The following is a 19,795-nucleotide window of genomic DNA, read 5'->3' on the forward strand; positions in this document are numbered from 1 at the left end:
CCAAATTATTTTGTAGGTTGCAAATGAAATAATTGGGGAAATGAATCTGAAACCTGAAGAAGTCTACCTTGCCCAAGGTACTTTGAGGCCAGATTTAATTGAAAGTGCATCTATAGAAGCAAGTGGGAAAGCAGATGTCATCAAAACTCATCATAATGACACAGAATTAATAAGAAAATTGAGGGAAGAGGTTAGTGAATTTTATCAGCCTTGTTTCTTTACTAAAGCAAAATTAATAAACTCTCTGCGTGTTTGTTTCACTTAGTTTAAAAGAAAAGCAGTAATGTCATTCAATGTTTAAATTAATTGATCCTTTATTTTTAGATATATTTCTCTAGAGAGTTGGCTACTAGCAAGGTGATTTTGTAGCTTCATTGCATATTGCAATTGTAAGCCATGTTCTGAAAGTGCAATATTGAACAATTGCATGCTTGTGTTTATACTTTATAAGTTAAATTAAAACAATAATTAAATATTCATTATTGTAGGGTAAAGTGATAGAGCCTCTGAAAGATTTTCACAAAGATGAAGTCAGGGCATTAGGCAGAGAACTGGGTCTTCCTGAAGATATTGTTTCAAGGCATCCATTTCCAGGTAAATTAAGCACTGTCCTGTATTTATATAATATTTACAGTATTAATATTTTTTGACTTGCATTGAATTTTCTTTTAAAAGGCCCAGGTCTTGCCATTAGAATAATATGTGCTGATGAGCCTTATATTTGCAAGGACTTTGCAGAAACTAACAACATTCTGAAAATAGTAGCTGATTTCTCTGCTAGTGTGAAAAAGGTAAGCACTGGTTGATACTACTTGCCTTTTCTTTTCAACAATTTAAAGAGCACTTGCTTTTTCAGTTTTAACACAACATATTCCTTGTTAAATGTCTTATCACAATAAACTTGCAGCTTTTTAACTGAACTATAGGCAGATAGTGACTTTATCTTAACTTCATGATGATCATGGCCTGAAGTCTTGTATTGTGATATTGATAACAATGGGTGTGTATGCATCCTGACCCTTTGATAATGATTTCACACTACATCTTTTTTAAAAGAAGATGATGTCCTCCAATGAGGAAATCTATCATTTGGGAATGGCCATTGTCAGGTACCGAACAAAGCATCAGTGTTTTCAAAAGAAAACAAATACAATTAAATCCATTTGCTCAGGCTTTAAAGTCTGGTATATGAAGTATTGCTAGATTTTCCTAAAATGAGGTGAAAGTATTGCGCTACTGAGCTGGATAACCTCATTTGTGGCTTGTGGGTTTCTTCAACTGTGGGTTTGAAGAGAACTAATACTTTGGTATTAGTTTACTTAACTAATGAAACCCAGGGTTGTAACGTTTATAGGCTTTCAACAAGGCACCTGTATTTGCTAAAACATAGTCTTCAGATTCATTAAGTTTCACTTAGTGGGAATTTTACAATGTATTAACACGAGTGAACAGTTATCTCAGGTAACGTTTTGTTGTACTTGGCAAACTTGAGCAAACTGATACGTTTAGGGAGGCATGTTTGAAGAGCTTCTTTGCCTTTTTCTGTTACAATATTTAATACAGTGCAGAAATTCTAGCAGTTTATGGTGTGTATTTATATTGCCATTAGTCATCCATAGCTTACCTTAACTTCCTAAAATTGTTGTGCTATAATTAGAAGAGAAGCTATGTCATTTTTAAACTGGATGTGTCTATCTGTCCCGTATTCAAGATGGAGGATGAAAGTAGGCTGATAAAGTGGTTTAAAAAAATATTAACTACTTAGTATAGAGGTGAAGCATACAATAAAAGGGGACTCAAGCAAAATTCTTAATATACTTTTGGGAACACATGTTTGAAAAGTAAAATTCTTGTAGTTTACCAGAATTTTACTAGTTTTGCAAGGAAGGTCAAAATTGTTGATGAGTAAAGGACGTTAAAAGGTGACTTTACAGAATCATGGAGCGTCTAGCCCTTTGTCCCAATGAGTGCATGTGAACCACAGTGCCTCCCAACTAGTCCTGATTCCTGATGTGGCCCATATCCCTCCAAGCCTTGCCTGTCCATGTACCTATCAGAGTACTTCATAAATTATACCTGCCTCAACCACTTCATCTAGCAGATCATTCCATTTACTCTCCACCATCTGCATGAACCTATGCACTCTAATTTGGGGCTCCTCCACTGTTATTTATGCCTCATAATATAAACATTCTCCTATGTTTCCTAGAATAAATACCAGCCTCTCCCTTTAGACTGAATCAAAATCAGATTTATTATCACTGATTTATGTTGTGGAATTTGTTCAGTGACACCAGTAGGATGCAAAGACATAAAATTACTATAAATTGTATTTTAGGCCCTCTAGTCCTTGTAGTCCCTAGCATTTCCTTGTATATTTCCTGTACACTCTTCCAGTTTAATCACATCTTTTTTATAATAGTGACCAAGACTGTACACAAGTACTCAAAGTGTAGCCTCACCCATGATGATTCGTACATGATGATTTCAATAAAATTGAGAAACTTGTTTTCTCCAGTGTGTGGGTTTACGAAGTAAATAACTTGAGACTGCTTGATACAAATAAAAATGAAGGGTGAAGAGAATCTCACTCCTTTGTTGTCAAGGTGTGGAATTGTGGTACTTTTTTTTAAGAAAGTGAATAAGCACCACAGACCATCTGATTCTGGAATCAAATTCTTTAATGTTAACTGCTGTGAGATTATGGGGTTCAGTTGCATATTATATGTAGAAATTGAATGTGCATTAGTGTGGTTTGAAATTGGTATAATATTCAGTTGTGTGTAGCAGATGGGGAACATAAACTGAAGAAATTTTGGAATTCAGTAGTATGGTTTGGTTGTATATAGCATACTGCACAAATAAACCTGCTGCCGTCAGCATTAAGTTCTGGAACTTTAATTGCTTTTACGATCTGAGTCATTGGCCCCTCCAGTGTGTTTGACCCAGAAGTCCTCTGAGTTGGCCAGGCAAGTCAATCAGTAAAGTCATTGGGGATATTTGGGACAACCAGTTGGATCCAAATCCTCTGAGCTGTTTCTTATATTCTTTCCTGAAAACAGCATAAAGATCATGTTTACAGAAATTAATGCAAAACTCTTAAGCATTTGTAATATGTTCTTGTACAGCCACACACTTTACTTCAGAGGGTCAAGTCCTGTACAACTGACGAAGAACAAGAAAAATTGATGCAAATTACAAGTCTGCATTCGCTCAATGCCTTCTTGCTGCCGATTAAGACTGTTGGAGTACAGGTTAGTAGTTTAAGAATGGCTAAATTGACAAACCTTTCATTTCAAGGTTTTTTTTTAAATGTGTAGTTTAAACTGCCCTTCAGGTCCTCTAGTCCTTGTATAGTCCCTGACTTGTGTATCTTCTCTATACTCAACATAATTGTTCTGAAATTAGAAACATTTGAAGCTATTTCAATTTAATATCCCATCAATTTGAAAGAGCAAAGTAATCTGTGTACAGTAATGATGGAAATACCGAGGTATTTGTGGGTCAAGTGGATGGAGATATTAGAATGGATTAGGTGATGCATTTCCTAGTGTGAGTGATACAGCTATCTTTGCAGTCTCTTGGGTGATGATATAAAATAAACAGTTGCCAGTGTTGGTTCTGGGGATATGGTTGTTAGGGCTTGTGTTTTTGTCTCTGCTGAAGTTTGTGGTTAGGGTGGAATCGTGATTCAAACATTTTGATTAGAGGAGGATCCTGTTGGAGTTGGCTCCTCCAGCTCTCTCAATGATCATCCCTTACCAGGAAGGAGGTCGTGCTTCTTACCACAAAAGGATCAGTTTGCTTCCTCAGTATAGATTTGTCCCTTCCCTGGTCAGAATGGAAACCGTCCTCCTTGGTTAAATCCATAGATTTCATAATTAGAGTGCAAAATTAGAACTGGCCATTGCCTATCCCGATGTTAAACTTAGGACAAGGATGTTGGTGTCAAAACCCAAGTTTCTGAATCATAAATTGCCATTAAAGTCTGTTATTGAAATTGTGAGGTTTGTGGTCCTGGTCATGGAAGTTGTATAGAGGTGTAGAGGTTGATTTTATTTTCAGTTAATCTGGTTAGCTGTTGCACACTCATACCACAGTGAATTGGTAAGTGAGACCTTGATCCAGTAGCAAGGGAGCCAAGTATCTTTAGTGGTAATGTCAATGTAATTGTTGTCACTGATAAATTAACTAAAATAATTGGGCCCAGAACACATGTGCTCTTAAGACCCAAGCTTTTTATGCACGAGGAGAACAGCATGGGCACCTGTTACCCACATTATTCTGAAGTCTGAACCAAAAACTATTTTTATACAGAATTGGCTTATCGGTTACAGATGTTGATTATTGTAAATTGTTTGTTTGAATTCCTTACTTGCAAGGTGGGTCACCATTCACAATAGAGGTATTAAAGTCAATCGAAACTTCAAATGGACTGCTAATGATATTTTGAAATTAATAAAGAGCCTTGGCTGTTGGGTATGTTTCACATCTTCTGTTGTCTCACCTTTCTCTGGCACCCTGTATTGTGTAAAGGGATGCTGTGTTTTTAGGAAGACTTTCCTGGAAGTGTCTCACTGCAGAGGCCTCAGTTGTGTGGTTTGAGCACACACTGTTGTAATCAACCCAGCCTATCTCTCTCTAGTAAGCAGAGGTGCCTCCAGCGATCTCACTTCAAAGGTATTGCTTAACTACAACTACCCCAGGCTTTTCTTGCCTTAGCGTGACTTCCACACTAAGGATATTCAAATTTAGAGACATAGGGGCTTCTCAGCAGCTTTGTGTGCACCCATTCTCGCACACATATATCGTATGGAATTTGAGGGGCTACTACTTGGAGCTATTTCAGTTTTAATTGCTTTCAAGGGAAAATAATTGTATTACCTATACAACTGGATTTCCTGTTAACAGTAATTCTCTAAAATAAAATTTTTTTGCAGGGTGACTGCAGATCATATAGCTATGTTTGTGGTTTATCTAGTAAGGATGCACCACACTGGGATTCTCTCATGTTCTTGGCCAGGCTTATTCCACGAATGTGTCATAATATTAACAGGTATGTTTTAAATTTTAATAAGTTAAATTATGGAAGTCATTGTTAGCTTAACAAAACAACTGATGTATTTTGTTCTGTTAATGTTCTTTCAGAGCTGTGTACGTTTTTGGACCACAGATCCGAGAACCCGTTACAGATGTAACACCGACTTTTCTAACAACCGGAGTGCTTAGCACACTTCGGCAGGCAGACTTTGAGGCTCACAACATTCTTAGGGAATCTGGTAAGTGTAAATGTTGGGCATTCTTAAATTTTATTTGTTAATGAATATCTTCACTATTGAATTAGTGTTTGATTTTTCAGGAGTTTTGTGTATGTGGAATAGTTGGGCAAGAGAAATGTGTTATGGAAAGTGGGTAATATAGTAGGGGTAATGCTACTATTTCCTGCAACCATTAGCCTGAGTCCTGCTGGGGTGAAGGACAGCTTTGGATGGAGAGAATTAGTCAGTGGTGAAAGATCCAGTTGCTGCGGTCCATCTAAGAACCCAACACATAAAATAACAAAACAATTTCTGCTGAAGGAAGATGAGCAGCTCAAGTTCAAGTTTATTATCATCTGACTATACGTATATACAACCAAATGGAGCAATGTTCCTCCATCCAGTGTACACCCAGAAAAGCATATCATACACAGCACTTAAAACAATATTACCATTAATAAGTTAATAAAATAAATTCAAAATCCATGTGTGCAGCACAGGTAAATAGTAAACAGCTCTCTGTCCTAGTGATGAGACCTTAGTGGTTTCGTGGTATTTATCAGTCTCATAGCCTGAAGTGTGAAGCTGTTACCTAGTCTGCCAGTCCTAGTCCCGATGCTCCTGTACCTCCTTCCTGACAGTAGTGGTTCAGAGATTGTGAGATGCATGGTCGGGATCCTCAACAGTGCCTTGAGCATTGTCTCACACACACGCACAGAGGAGAGGGAGCTCTTGGTGATTCCTGCGGGATCTTTTGCTATCCTTTGTAGGATCTTGCAGCCAGATGCCTTGCAGCTTGTGCACCCCACAATGATGCAGCCAGACAGGGCACTCAGTGGTGTTCCTGTAGAAAGTTATTAGAAGCGGGGCACACCTGAGTCTTCTCAGAAAGTTCGATGTTGTGGGTCCAGGTGAACATTAAGGAACTTTATGCTTCAGAGCCATTGATGTGCAATGGAGAGTGGTTGAGCTGTGCCTTACTGAAGTCCACAGTTGTCTCTTGTCTACCACCATATGACAAGCCTGTCTACCTCCTTTCTGTAGGCTAATTCCTCATTGTTGCTGATGAGGTTTACAGAGAGGGGTATTGAGTCCCAATGAGGACAGTTTATCTACCTGCTTCTGAGGGATCATTTAAACACAGCTGAAGTCAATGAACAACATCCTAATGTATGAGACATTGTTTTCTAGGTAGGATAGGATGCAGTGGATGGCTGGGGCTATGGCATTACGATGCTGATTTGAGCGGTTGGTGAACTGGAAAGGATCCATTGTAGTGGGAATGTGGGATTTTATACAATCCATTACCAGCTGCTTCAAACACTTCATAATTGTTTAAGTAGGTGCCACTGGGCAGTAATTATTTAGGCCAGTTACTGCCACCCCTTGGGCAAGGACTTTGAGTATTTCAAAGATATTAAAGAAATCTGTTAAGACCTCTTAGCTGGGCTGCACAGTCCCTCAGTGCCTGACCAGGCATGTTGTCCAGCCCCGGGGCTTTGTAGAGTTTTTCCCCTGGCTAGGATCCTCTTCACCTGAGCTGTGGCCAGGCAGGGTGCCTGTTCCTTGGGGAGATGGGGCTTTCCTCGATGTCATATCATTCGTTACGTCAAATCGTGCATAGAAGACATTCAGCCTATCAGGAAGGGAGGCATCACTGTTGACGCGATGTGGATTTGTAATCTATTATGATTGTATACCTTGCCACATCCACTGCATGTCCCTGGTGTTGCAAAGATGTCTGAAGTTTTTGTGAGTACTCACTCTTCGTCTTCCCGATGGCTGGGATCCAAATTAGAAAGCAAAACCTCAAACAATGGATTACAGCCTGAACCACCTGCATACTGGTGTACGTCTCAAAGGTTGATGAGAAAGATATAGTTGTCATTTCAAAGTCAAGCAACATCCTGTAAAATCTCTATGCCGACTCCATCACTAACATATCTTTCCTACGGTATTGTGACTGATCGCACGCGGTCATCCAGCAAATGTCTGGCTGATGTTTTGTAAAGTTGGGAGTGTAACCTCCCTGTTCTTATATTTAATGCCCTGACCAATGAAAGTGGGTTTCCCATACCCTCACTATCTACCATGTTTGATGATGAAAGCATGATGGCAATGTGGTTTATGAGGAGAATTCAAAGTGCTTTGGGGGAGCAGAATGTGTATGAATAAGAACTTGTGTTATGGCTTTGAACAATATATAAAAATTAACTCAGTACTGATTACTTTGGGTACACTCAATATCTGCAAATAATCTAACTGTAGCCGCATTAAAACATATTGCCTCAAATGTTTGTAGGTTTCTCTGGAAAAGTTAGTCAGATGCCAGTTATTTTAACTCCATTGCATTTTGACCGTGATCCACTCCAAAAACAACCATCCTGCCAGAGATCTGTAGTTATTCGGACCTTCATTACCAGTGATTTCATGACTGGCATACCAGCAACTCCTGGTAACCACATTCCTGAAGAGGTGAGATTTGAATTTTGTTTAAATACACCCTCTTAGATGTTTCCTGATAAGTATTATTGAATATAAATGTTTTCTATCGTGATTTGATGCTGAAGTTAACATGGCATTTAATTATATTTTTTCAGTACATATTCTCTAGCTTTCTCCACTGAAATTTCATTATCCTTTTGGGTAGATACAAACAGCTAATAATTTGGTTTTCAAATGATTGTTCTTCAAATGCAGAGAATTAATGAGTGTAAGTGGACTTTTCAATCATGACTAAGGCTAATCCAGTTTCTACCAGGATCATCTAGTAAGTAACTACTGGTACCAGGAGCAGTCTATTTAGGGATAGTTTCATGTGCTACCTTGGTAAATCAGCTGAGACGTGGGATATTTATCACATCCTGTTATATCAGTCAAGAAAGCCATTTCAGAGCTTTTGCAAGTTAATTCCATTCAAGTTTAATTGTCATTTAACTATATATGAATACATCCAAATGAAACAGCATATAGCAAATGAAATGCATACAAGTGTTTTCAAATGCTTTTCAATGCTATTATTTAAAGTTTTTTCCTGTAATTACCAGGTTATTTTAAAAATGGTGAGAGAAATCAAGAAGATACCTGGAATCTCCCGTGTCATGTATGACTTGACCTCAAAACCACCTGGAACCACGGAATGGGAGTGAATAAAATAATTTCTTTCTCTGAACACATTCCCAATATTAACAGTACAGTGAAAGTGTAAATGGAGCAGATACTTTGCACTTTTTTTGTTAAACCCTCACCAACCTTGGAGCCTTATATGTAATTCATTGTTGTGCAAGGACACATTTTGGTGGTCTAAGGATATGTTGGGGTAAATGAATTTAGCATCAGATTGTCCTGGTAAAATGTTCAGCTTTTGTTGTGTTTTGGTGTCCTCTAAATTATTTTCATATTCTAAAATTAATTTCATTTACAGTACATTTACTTAAGCCATTGCCATTGTGTCATTGCAAAACTTAATTATTGGTGTGACCAATTTTCTTGATCAGATCCTTTACAAGTATTTTGCCAAATAAAAGATTGTTTTGATAACATTTAAGTGTGTCCCAGTCTGTATAAAATTCTTGATGGCTTATAATTGCATTGTTCTAGATGAACAAGTTACTAGCTGATGACCTGATGAAGGGTCTTGGCCCAAAACGTTGACTGCTTATTCTTTTCCATAGACGCTGCCTGACTTGCTGAGTTCCTCCAGCATTTTGTACAAAGTTACCAGCTGTTTGGTTTTTCTTAGAAGTGACTGAAAAGAATGCACTTCTGACTTTAATGGGCTATTGAACTTTTGAAGTGTTTTATTTTTGCCAAAAATCCTGAACACGTACATGTTTTAGGAAGTATATTAGCAGCTAACTTTATTGTAATGTACATATTTCCTAATTTGGGTGAACAAATATATATTTGGTGTATGAGGATTAGCATTTTCCAAAAGCAGCCTTTTTAATGTATCATTTGACAATTTTACATCTATTTTATGAACTGAACTACTTATTTCATTCTGTGAAATAATTTCACTTTGATACCTGTCTTGATAAGTTTATTAATGTGCTAATTGTTTGTTGCCTTAATTTGATCACTTGCATATCCCAATCAGAATTTGTAATTTATTGTAAACTTTGTCAAATTAATGAACTGATCAGACAGTTTTGAAATTTCCATGCAGCATTAACTTTGTTATTAGCATAATGTAAAGGATTTCTTGTTTTGAGTTTACTACTGAAGTATTCATGAAAATCTAGTCTGTTTTGGCAGAATTCCAACTGTTTGCCCCCCACAATAGCTCTATCAATTTGTCATGAGCAGAATTTTGCAAGTTCAAAAAAAAACTTAATCCACCTACCTGGATGTTTCTATGCATTATTTAACTTAAATTGTGTTTATGCATACTTGTGTAACCAAATTTTGTGACTAAACCTCTAAGATACAGACTTGTAAGTAGATTGAATAAATTGTTTATTTAAGTTGCTTTAGCATTCACCTGCTTGAAAAAGCAGAACCAGCACCAAAGATTTTATTTGTGAGGTAATTTTCAGTTTACTTCAGTTAGTACTGCAAGTGTTTGTACATCACTGTAAAAATCAGTAATTTTATGCTGATGTGTCTGAACAATCTGACAACCATGTTGAAACTGCCATTTTATAACAGCTAGGTTATTCATCATGCTTCTGATGCAAAGGTTTTTATTTTGGGTGGGTATAGGGAATCATGATTTGTATTATGGCTGCAAGAGATTATTCATCCAAAAAGGCCTTGTTTAAAATTTCTGGTATAGTTCCTTAAAAACAAAATGCCTAAATCACAACATTTGTCAGTACTCCTGTCAGTTTTTCCCTCTCTAGTTAGTTACATGTTCAAATTTTATAGTAGGCACAAAGTCAGAATTTTGTATTCAAGTGGTATGCCACCAGTGTTGAGAAAAATCTAAGTTCAAGTGAGTGAAACGATCATTAAAAATGATTGACCAACAATGTTGTTCTGGGATCTACATATTAAATAATTAAGTGAAACAAACTGCTTTCTAAAGCAAGAAAATGATTATTTTTGAAGTAAGAGTCAAAGACATACATTCATTTTGCATCTTTGCTGGAAATGAGATCTGTTGGTCAACATGCAAATAACTTGTGACTTAAGTCAGTGTATAAATATATATATATAGGTGCTGCTGTAAATATTTTTAGTATTTCATTTTATTGCATGCATATTTCCTATCTACAGATTATGTTTATTGTTGCATCTCAATAAAGTATAGTATTAAAATGTTCTGAATGTCTTTCCTTGCAAACTTATTAATAAAGTGCTGAACACCTTAGAAATTAGTTCCCCATCCAGCCCCTTGTTATTGCTATTAGAGCATAGAACAGTAAATCACAGAAATAGTTCCTTCAGCACAAAATAGAAAAGACATTCTCTTCTTTAGGTACATGGCCCATATGCTTTCATTCCCTGCATATCCATGTGTATCTGGTGGCATCTTAAATATTACTATCATCTATTTCCACCACTCACCAGCAGCTCATTCCAGGCACTTACCTCTGTGTTTAGATTATTTTAAAAAAATGCCCCACATCTCCTTTAGTCCTTTTCTTCTCTCCACCTTACTTCCATGGCGTTTCTACCCTACAGTTAAAGATTCTAGCTGTGTTCCCTATCTGCACCTCATAGCACTATAACTTCCATCAACCTTTGCTCCAGAGAAAACAGCACAAACTTGTTCAAGCTCCCCTTGTTCATGCCCTCCAATTCAGGAGACATTATGATAAACCTCTTCTGCGCCCTTTCCAAAGACTTCCACATTCTTCCTGTAATGGGGCAACCAGATTTGCACAGATTACTTCAAGTGAGGCGGAACCAAAATTTTGATCGTTAATGTTTGGCCAAAATTCCTATTTTGCATATTTCTGAAAATTTGCTCCTTGGTATCGTTTATTAGTTGGTCCATGGTTTATTTACACTACTATAATAGCACCACATTTTATCAGTCTGAACAAGCTATCCTTTATTCTAAGACATCTGTTCAAAACTCTAATGTTCTCCATAATGTGACTGCCTTCTTGCTTTCCAGAGCACCATGCATCTAGGGATATGTAGAACCCATTCTTTTTGCTAGGTGGTTATTGCCCTGTTAATACATTATATTTTGGTTACTGCTCAGCATATGGTAATAAGTTCATTAATATCCATAGTGTTTTCTGAAAGCTGGTAATCATGTTGTTCGTTGGTTACCCTGTGTGTTTCTGCAGGTGACTAGCAAATTGATATCCACCTTCAACCATCTGGTAGTTCTCATAAGAGGGTTATTAATGTGTGCTAGATTTCCAGGTAGGATGGGGAGCTGATGAGAGAAACATTGCAAATAACACTCATTAGTTTGTAGATTTTGACCACAGGTAGAATGATTCAACCAGTTGTTGACATCCAACAGGATTTTATCCAACTTGTATTTGGAGTATTTTATTTCTCTATGCTCCACTTCCTTATTTAGCTCAGACAGAAAGGACCATAGAAGTGGTCTAATTTGTTATTGCCACATCTGAATTGTCTTTGTCCTTCAGTGAAATTGCAGTCAATTCATGACATGACTTGTAAGCTGATTTTTGACTAGAGGTTTGATTTGCTGCTTATGTCCTCCACTCAAGTTTGGTAATACTAATGCTTTTGGAAGAAGTCTGTATATGGATGTTTAACTATGGGCAAGTTAGTAAACAAACAATAATTTCATAACCCTTACAAAGGTGCTCTGACTTTAAGTGGTGAGGTGGGCCAAGGCAACTGACCTTTCCATCCTGTTTGTCTCTTTCCCCTTTTCAATACTGCCTCTCAGCCCATTCTGCATTTGGGATCTAAAGTTGAAATTGCTGCCTCCAGAACCAGAGCTCAGACATCTGCTATACAGGTTCAGGCAACTCATCAAGATTCTGAATAACTCTATGGGGGCTGGGGGGGTTGAAAGTGCCATGCCATTTCAACTTTCTGATATGTTTATCCATGGCCTCCCCTACTGTCAAGATGAAGCCACACTCAGGTTGGAGAAACACCTTGTTCTGTATGGGTAGCCTCCAACCTGATGGCATGAACATTGACTTATCTAACCTCTGTTAATGCCCCCCCCCCCATCTATTTATTTATTATCTTTTCCTTTTTTCCTCTTTCTCTCTCTGTCCCTCTTACAATAACTGCTTGCCTGCTCTCCATTTTCCTCTGGTGCTCCCCTCCCTCTTTCTCCCTAGGCCTCCCGTCTCATAATCCTTTCCCCTCTCCAGCCTTGTATCCCTTTTGCCAATCAACCTTCCAGCTCTTAGCTTTATCCCTCCCCCTCCTGTCTGCTATCATTTTGGATCTCCCCCTCCCCCTCCCACTTTCAAATCTCTTAGTATCTCTTCTTTCAGTTAGTCCTGACGAAGGATCTTGGCCCGAAACATCGACCGTACCTCTTCCTATGGATGCTGTCTGGCCTGCTGCGTTCCACCAGCATTTTTGTGTGTGTTGCTTGAATTTCCAGCATCTGCAGATTTCCTTGTGGTTGCCATTTCAACTCGTCTACTAGAACAACAATGACCATTGGAATTTGTAAACACATCCTGAGAGATTAGTAACAATCCTAACCACCCTGGTTTTCAGCTATTAACTGTTCTGCAATTGCCCCAGCAAACACTGATTACTCTAATGGTTTAGATCAACCTTCACAGCCATCTGCAGCACACTTTACTGCACCGGTAGTGTATACATAAAACCAGTGGAGCCATGGAACAGGCAGGCATGTGCATGTTGGGCATTAAGAATGCTGAAATTGATATTTTTAAGTTATCTGTTGTCATTGTCTGTCTGTCCTGGTACCATATCCAATGTGGACGTTGTTGACCATGGTTTTCCATATAGAACTATCCCTCGTTCTTTGGATGACTTCCATTTCCTCGATGTGTAGCCACCCGGCTAGGCTTTTGATGTACATAAGCCGAGTTCTTCCTCTAGATTTGCTCCCCTCAACCTTTCCAGAGAGTGTGAGTTTTTCTAGTTCATCTTTCTGCATAATGTGTCCTAGGAATTTGAGTTGTCTTTTTTTTATTGTTGATATGAGTGATCTATCTGCTTGGTCTCTTCTGAAAACTTCTTCATTTGATGACATCATACTAATAGCTGACTCAGAAACAAAATGTGTGTGGTCTATGATATTTTTAACATTCTCCTATAGAACCATAATGCAGCTGCTTCTGGTCTCTTTCCCATTGCTGGGGAAATGGTCCAGCATTCACTTCCATAAGTCAGGATAGAATAAATGTAGCACTGCAGTATTCTGTTTTTAGTGTACGTGCTCATCTTTCTGTCTCTTAATATGGTCTTCATTTTTTGGAAAGCTTCTTTCGCCATTGCTATTCTGTATTTGATATCTCTGTCGCATCTGCCATCACTTGTTATTAGGCTACCAAGATATCTGAATTTGTTGACTTGTTTGATGTTTGTATTTCCGATCTTGATCACACATTGTGGGATGTTTGACTTTCTGGAGATGACCATGCTTTCTGTCTTCTTGCTGTTGATTGAGAGGCCTCGTGCGATTACTTTCTGCTGCCACTATAGTGAGTAGTTCTTGAAGTTTTGTTTCTGAGTCAGCTATTAGTATGATGTCATCAGCATATCTGATATTTATATTATGGCCTCCAATTGTGAATCCTTTGATGTCTTTGATACAAGATATTTTCACTATACAGGTTGAATAAGTCTGGCGAAAAGACACAACCTTGCCTGACTCCTCTCGTGATATTCACATACTCAACTCGCTTCTCCTTCTATTCTGATGGATGCTGTCTGGTCCCAGTATAAGTTTCTTAAGAAACGTACATCTTTCCCATCTATGTCAAGATCTCGAAGCATTTCTAGAACATCTTGGTGTCTGACAGTGTCAAAAGCTTTTGTATAGTCGATGAAACATAGGTAGCTGTCTTTTTGTACCTGGATGGCTCGTTCACAGATTATCCGTAGCATGAAAATTGCATTTCTGGTTCCAGTGTTTCCCAAAAAGCCACATTGTTCTTTACTGATTTCTGGTTTTATACAGCGTCTTGCTCTCATCATGATTACTCGGAGAATAATTTTTGCCACGTGGCTCATCAGGCTTTTTGTACGATGTAACTCACATTCTGTTGCTCCCTCTTTCTTTGGAAGTGTGATGAACACGGATTTACTTAAATCATCAGGTATCTCCCCATGATCATAGATTTCATTTGCTATTTCTGTTATCTTCTCTATTCCAAAATCTTCTAAGGTCGGTATCACTTCAATAGCGATGTTGTCTGGACCAGTTGCTCTGTTATGTTTTGTTTTATTTATGGCTGCTTGAATTTCTGATTTTAGAATGCTAGGTCCTTCAAGATTCTTCTTTATGTTTGGTTTTAATCCTCTTTGGTCTTCAAAAAGATCTTTTATATATTCTGTCCATCTGTTTAGGATTTCTCCTTTGCTCATAATTAAGTTGCTGTCTTTTGCCTTGATGCATCCACTTGCTGAGCAAGGTAATTTCCCTGTTAGATCTTTAATCTTACTGTGCATCAACTTTGTTCGAGGGTTATGGGTTTGTAGCATTTCCATCTCTGAGCAATTCTCATTTAGCCATCTGTCTTTAGCGTGTCTGCATTTTTTTATTGTTTTATCAAGTTGTTTGTATTCTTCGCTGTCTCTTGGTTTGATGGTCTGTCTTTGTTGCATCAATTGTCTTCTTACTTTGCTGTTCTTTCCGCGGGATTGTTTCTTTTGCAGCTTGAACCATGAATTCCTTCAGTATGGCCCAGGAAGATTTGCCTGCTTCATCCTGCAGCAATTGAGAACTGTTTTTCACCTTGATTGTGTATTCTGTTTTCAGATCAGGGTTGTTTTGTAGTTGTTGATAAGCCAGTGGTTCTGATCTTCTTGGTTTCTTTAATTTTCTCATCTTTATTCTCATTTTGCAAATGACTGGTATGTGGTCGCTTCCACAGTCTGCTCCAGGGTAGCTTTTGTCAAGTCATGTCAAGTCAAGTCATTTTTTATTGTCATTTCGACCATAACTGCTGGTACAGTACACAGTAAAAATGAGACAATGTTTTTCAGGACCATGGTGCTACATGAAACAATACAAAAACTACACTGAACTACGTAAAACTACACTAGACTATACACCTACCCAGGACTGCATTAAAGTGCACAAAACAGTGCAGGCATTACAATAAATAACAATAAATAATAACAAGACAATAGGCACAGTAGAGGGCAGTAGGCTGGGTATTGACAAGTCTGATGGCTTGGGGGAAGAAACTTGCATAGTCTGGTCGTGAGAGCCCGAATGCTTCGGTGCCTTTTGCCAGATGGCAGAATAGTTTATATGAGGGGTGCGTGGGGTCCTTCATAATGCTGTTTGTTTTACAGATGCAGCGTGTGATGTAAATGTCTGTAATGGCAGGAAGAGAGACCCCGATGATCCCAGTTGGCCTCACTATCCACTTCAGGGTCTTGCGATCCGAGATGGTACAATTTCCCAACCAGGCAGCAATGCAGCTGTTCAGGATGCTCTCAATACAACCTCTGTAGAATGTGGTGAGGATGGGGAGTGGGAGATGGACTTTTCTCAGCCTTCGCAGAAAGTAGAGATGCTGCTGGGCTTTCTTTGCTATGGAGCTGGTGTTGAGGGACCAGGTGAGATTCTCCACCAGGTGAACACCAAGAAATCTGGTGCTCTTAACGATCTCTACGGAGGAGTCGTCGATGTTCAGCGGAGAGTGGTCGCTCCGTGTCCTCCTGAAGTCAACATCCATCTCTTTTGTTTTGTTCACATTCAGAGACAGGTTGTTGGCTCTGCACCAGTCCATCAGCCACTGCACCTCCTCTCTGTATACTGACTCATCATTCTTGCTGATGAGACCCACCATGGTTGTGTTATCGGCAAACTTGATGATGTGGTTTGAGCTGTGTGTTGCAGCACAGTCGTGGGACAGCAGAGTGAACAGTAGTGGACTGAGCACACAGCCGTGGGGGGCCCCTGTGCTCAGTGTGATGATGTTGGCGATGCTGCTTGCAATCCGGACTGACTGAGGTCTCCCAGTCAGGAAGTCTAGGATCCAGTTACAGAGGGAGGTGTTCAGGCCCAGTAGGCTCAGATTTCCAATCAGTTTCTGAGGAATGATTGTGTTGAATGCTGGACTGAAGCCTATGAACAACATTCGAACATACGTGTCTTTTTTGTCCAGGTGGGTTAGGCCCAGGTGGATGGTGATGGTAATGGTGTCGTCTGTTGAACGGTTGGGACGGTACGCGAACTGCAGGGGGTCCAGTGAGGGAGGCAGCAGGGACTTGATGTGCCTCATGACGAGTCTCTCGAAACACTTCATGATGATGGATGTGAGTGCAAGGGGACAGTAATCATTGAGGCAGGACACTGAAGACTTCTTTGGGAGGGGGACGATGGTGGCGGCCTTGAAGCACATAGGAATGACGGTGCTGCCCAGGGAGATGTTGAAGATGTCAGTGAGAATCTCTGCTAGCTGGTCTGCACATCCTCTAAGCACTCTGCCAGGAATATTGTCTGGTCCAGCAGCCTTCCGTGGGTTGACCCTGCACAGGGTTCTCCTCACATCGGCCATGGTAAGACATAGCATCTGGTCATTTGGAGGAGGGGTGGTCTTCCTCACCACCACGTCATTTTCCGACTCGAAACGAGCGTAGAAGTTGTTCAACACATCTGGGAGGGAGGCATCATCAGCACAGGCAGGTGGTGGTGTCTTGTAGTTGGTGATGTCCTGAATGCCCTTCCGCATGTGCCGAGTGTCGCCGCTGTTCTGGAAATGGCTGTGGATTCACTGGGCATGTGCACTCTTTGCCTCTCTGATGGCCCGGGACAGTTTGGCCCTCGCTGTTGTTAGGGCTGCCTTGTCACCTGCTCTGAAGGCAGAGTCACGGGTCCTCAGCAGCGCACGCACCTCCGCGGTCATCCATGGCTTCTGGTTAGCGCGTGTAGTGATGGTCTTGGCCACAGTGGCGTCATTGATGCACCTGCTGATGTAGCTAGTCACTGATGCTGTGTACTCCTCTAAATTGGTAGGGTTGCCATCAGCTGTAGCCTCCCTGAACACGTGCCCGTCAGTGTGCTCAAAGCAGTGTTGGAGAGTAGAGATGGCTCCTGCTGGCCAGGTTTTCACCTGCTTCTGAACTGGTCTGGAGCACCTGACGAGTGGTCTGCATGCTGGGATTAGCGTAACAGAGATGTGGTCTGAGTAACTGAGGTGGGGGCGGGGCTCCACCGGTACGCGTCGGGAATGTTTGTGTAAACAAGGTCCAACGCATTCTCCCCTCTTGTTGCAAAGTCCACACTCTGATGGAATCTGGGGAGCATTGACTTCAGGTTAGTGTGATTAAAATCTCCGTCGACAATAAACAGTCCATCAGGGTGTACGTTCTGCAGTTCGCTAATAGCCCCATACAGTTCACAGAGCACCTCCTTAGCGTTAGCTCTGGGGGGAATGTAGACTCCGACTTTAAGGACAGTGGTGAATTCCCGTGGTAAATAAAATGGTCTGCATCTAACAGTCACAAACTCCACTAGCGATGGGAAACCAGCAGAGTTCTTGCACCATTCTGTATTGATGTGAACAATATATTCTGGATTGAGTTATCGAGTTTTTGAATTTGTTATGTAGTTGATTTGATTTTTGTTGTTCCCATCTGGGCTTCTCCATATCTATTTCCTTCTTGGATGTTGTTTAAATCAAGTGTTGGTGATTATCTGATTGTCTATTTTACACCATGATATAAGCTTTTCTCCTCTTTCATTTCTTTCTCCCAATCCCTGGTTTCCAACAATATGGTCTTCTCTTCCCTCACCAACTTTTGCATTGAAGTCACCCATGACTATAATGGCTTCTTGTGATTTGCATTCTTCTAGTGCTTTGTCTAGGGAGTGGTAGAAGGCATCAGTTTCTTCCTCTGAGCTTTCCATTGTGGGTGCATATACTTGGATGATAGAGATGTTGTTTTGTTGTCCTTTTAGTTTGATTAGCATCATTCTGTCTGAGATATGCCAGTATCCTAGCAGGCTCTTGGACGTTTCTTTGTCTAAGATGATTGCAACACCCTTTTCATGTTTATCTCCACCAGAGTATATCATCCTGTAGTCGTCTGATTGGAATACTCCAGTGCCTTTCCATCTTATTTCACTTAGGCTGAGGATGCTGGCTTCTAGCCTCTTCATTTCTAATTTTATGTTTTCTAGCTTACCAGCTTGGTGCAGGGTTTGAACATTCCAAGTGGCAATTCACAGTCTCTTATTCTTGCAGACAGTCGTGGTGTGATGATCTGGGCTCACCTGTCTGTTTACATGATATCCCATACTGAGCGAGGGATATCCGCACTATTTGGAAGTGGGCTCCCATTTATGCTGTTGTCTTTTACATTTGTGTATGTTGTCATTATTGGATGTATTGTGACGCCAAACCAAGTTATCGGGCGATTGGTGCTAATGAGAGATAAGAGAGACAATGGAGAAACGTTCAAAATTCTAATGAGAGAGGAGAGAGAGCTTAACGGAAAAGAAACACAATTCAGAATATTGACAGACACCATGAGATCACGAGATAACGAGACCCTGGAAAGAGCAGTGTGCCCCCACAAGTTGGTGAGAGTTTGGAGGTCCAGTTCGCGGGAACCGACCATAGACTCACAGGGTGTAAAGGTACGATCGGTTGGAACCTGGTGTGTGTGTCTGCCCTTGCCTGGGTGCCGGGTTCACCACGGAAGAACGGTCGTATCCGGAACGGAGGGGTCACAGTCGGTGACCACAGTGGGATAGAAGACATCAAAGGTCTGCCTGAAACAAACTGCATCCCCCCCCCCAACGGCACAACAGCGATTACTGCGAACTGTACATTTTACCCCTAGACTGCGATAGAGCTTGGTTTGATTCCTATTACCCTAGTTCTGTGTACATGTGTGCATTATCATTGCTAACCTGTTGCATTTATATCCTTACGATTAGAGTACTGTGTTACTTATTTCTTTAATAAAACTTTATTAGTTCCTAGTAATCCAGACTCCAACGAGTGGTCCATTTCTGCTGGTTTGGCAACCCAGTTACGGGGTACGTAACAGTATAAATACAGTTTGCAATCTCAATTTGGTATGATTTTTGTATTCATCAACAGTGGTTAAATGGACACTGAGCCAATCAACTGCAGTATTTGGGTAGAATTGGAATTGCAAAGTGGAATAGGGATTTTGTTTTAGTCCAAAACTGTGGGCATTGCTGGCAAGATCAACATTTCATGCTCCTATTTAACTGGTTGATAGCTGGTGGTGAAAGTACTTCATTGGTGATGTCTAGTTATGAATTTTGGGATTTAGATCCATAAAAAAATAAAGAAAGGCAAAATTTTTAAGGCAAATGCATGATTTGACTTGTGGAATTTGCAGGCTGTTGTCTATTGTTACACATGCTGCCCTTGCCTTTTAAGACGAGTAAGGTTGCAGATTTTACAAGTGGTATTAGAGAAGCCTCTCTATTTTTCTACTATATA

General features: G+C 39.9%; 1 protein-coding gene across 2 annotated transcripts in view; it reads left to right on the forward strand.

Annotated features, from left to right (window-relative positions):
* gmps (guanine monophosphate synthase) overlaps positions 1-10,523 on the forward strand; it is a 63,544-nt gene extending 53,021 nt beyond the window's left edge. For both annotated transcript variants that reach the window (XM_063045800.1, XM_063045799.1), the window contains exons 9-16: positions 17-190; positions 489-594; positions 676-791; positions 3,129-3,254; positions 4,941-5,056; positions 5,149-5,279; positions 7,561-7,733; positions 8,306-10,523. In XM_063045800.1, coding sequence (XP_062901870.1) covers positions 17-190; positions 489-594; positions 676-791; positions 3,129-3,254; positions 4,941-5,056; positions 5,149-5,279; positions 7,561-7,733; positions 8,306-8,407 — 1,044 coding nt within the window. In that variant the 3' untranslated portion in view covers positions 8,408-10,523. The remainder of the gene's footprint in view (positions 1-16; positions 191-488; positions 595-675; positions 792-3,128; positions 3,255-4,940; positions 5,057-5,148; positions 5,280-7,560; positions 7,734-8,305) is intronic.
* Positions 10,524-19,795: the final 9,272 nt, after the last annotated feature.

This window comes from Mobula hypostoma, chromosome 4 (genome assembly GCF_963921235.1).
Source record: "Mobula hypostoma chromosome 4, sMobHyp1.1, whole genome shotgun sequence".
Taxonomy (NCBI): domain Eukaryota; kingdom Metazoa; phylum Chordata; class Chondrichthyes; order Myliobatiformes; family Myliobatidae; genus Mobula; species Mobula hypostoma.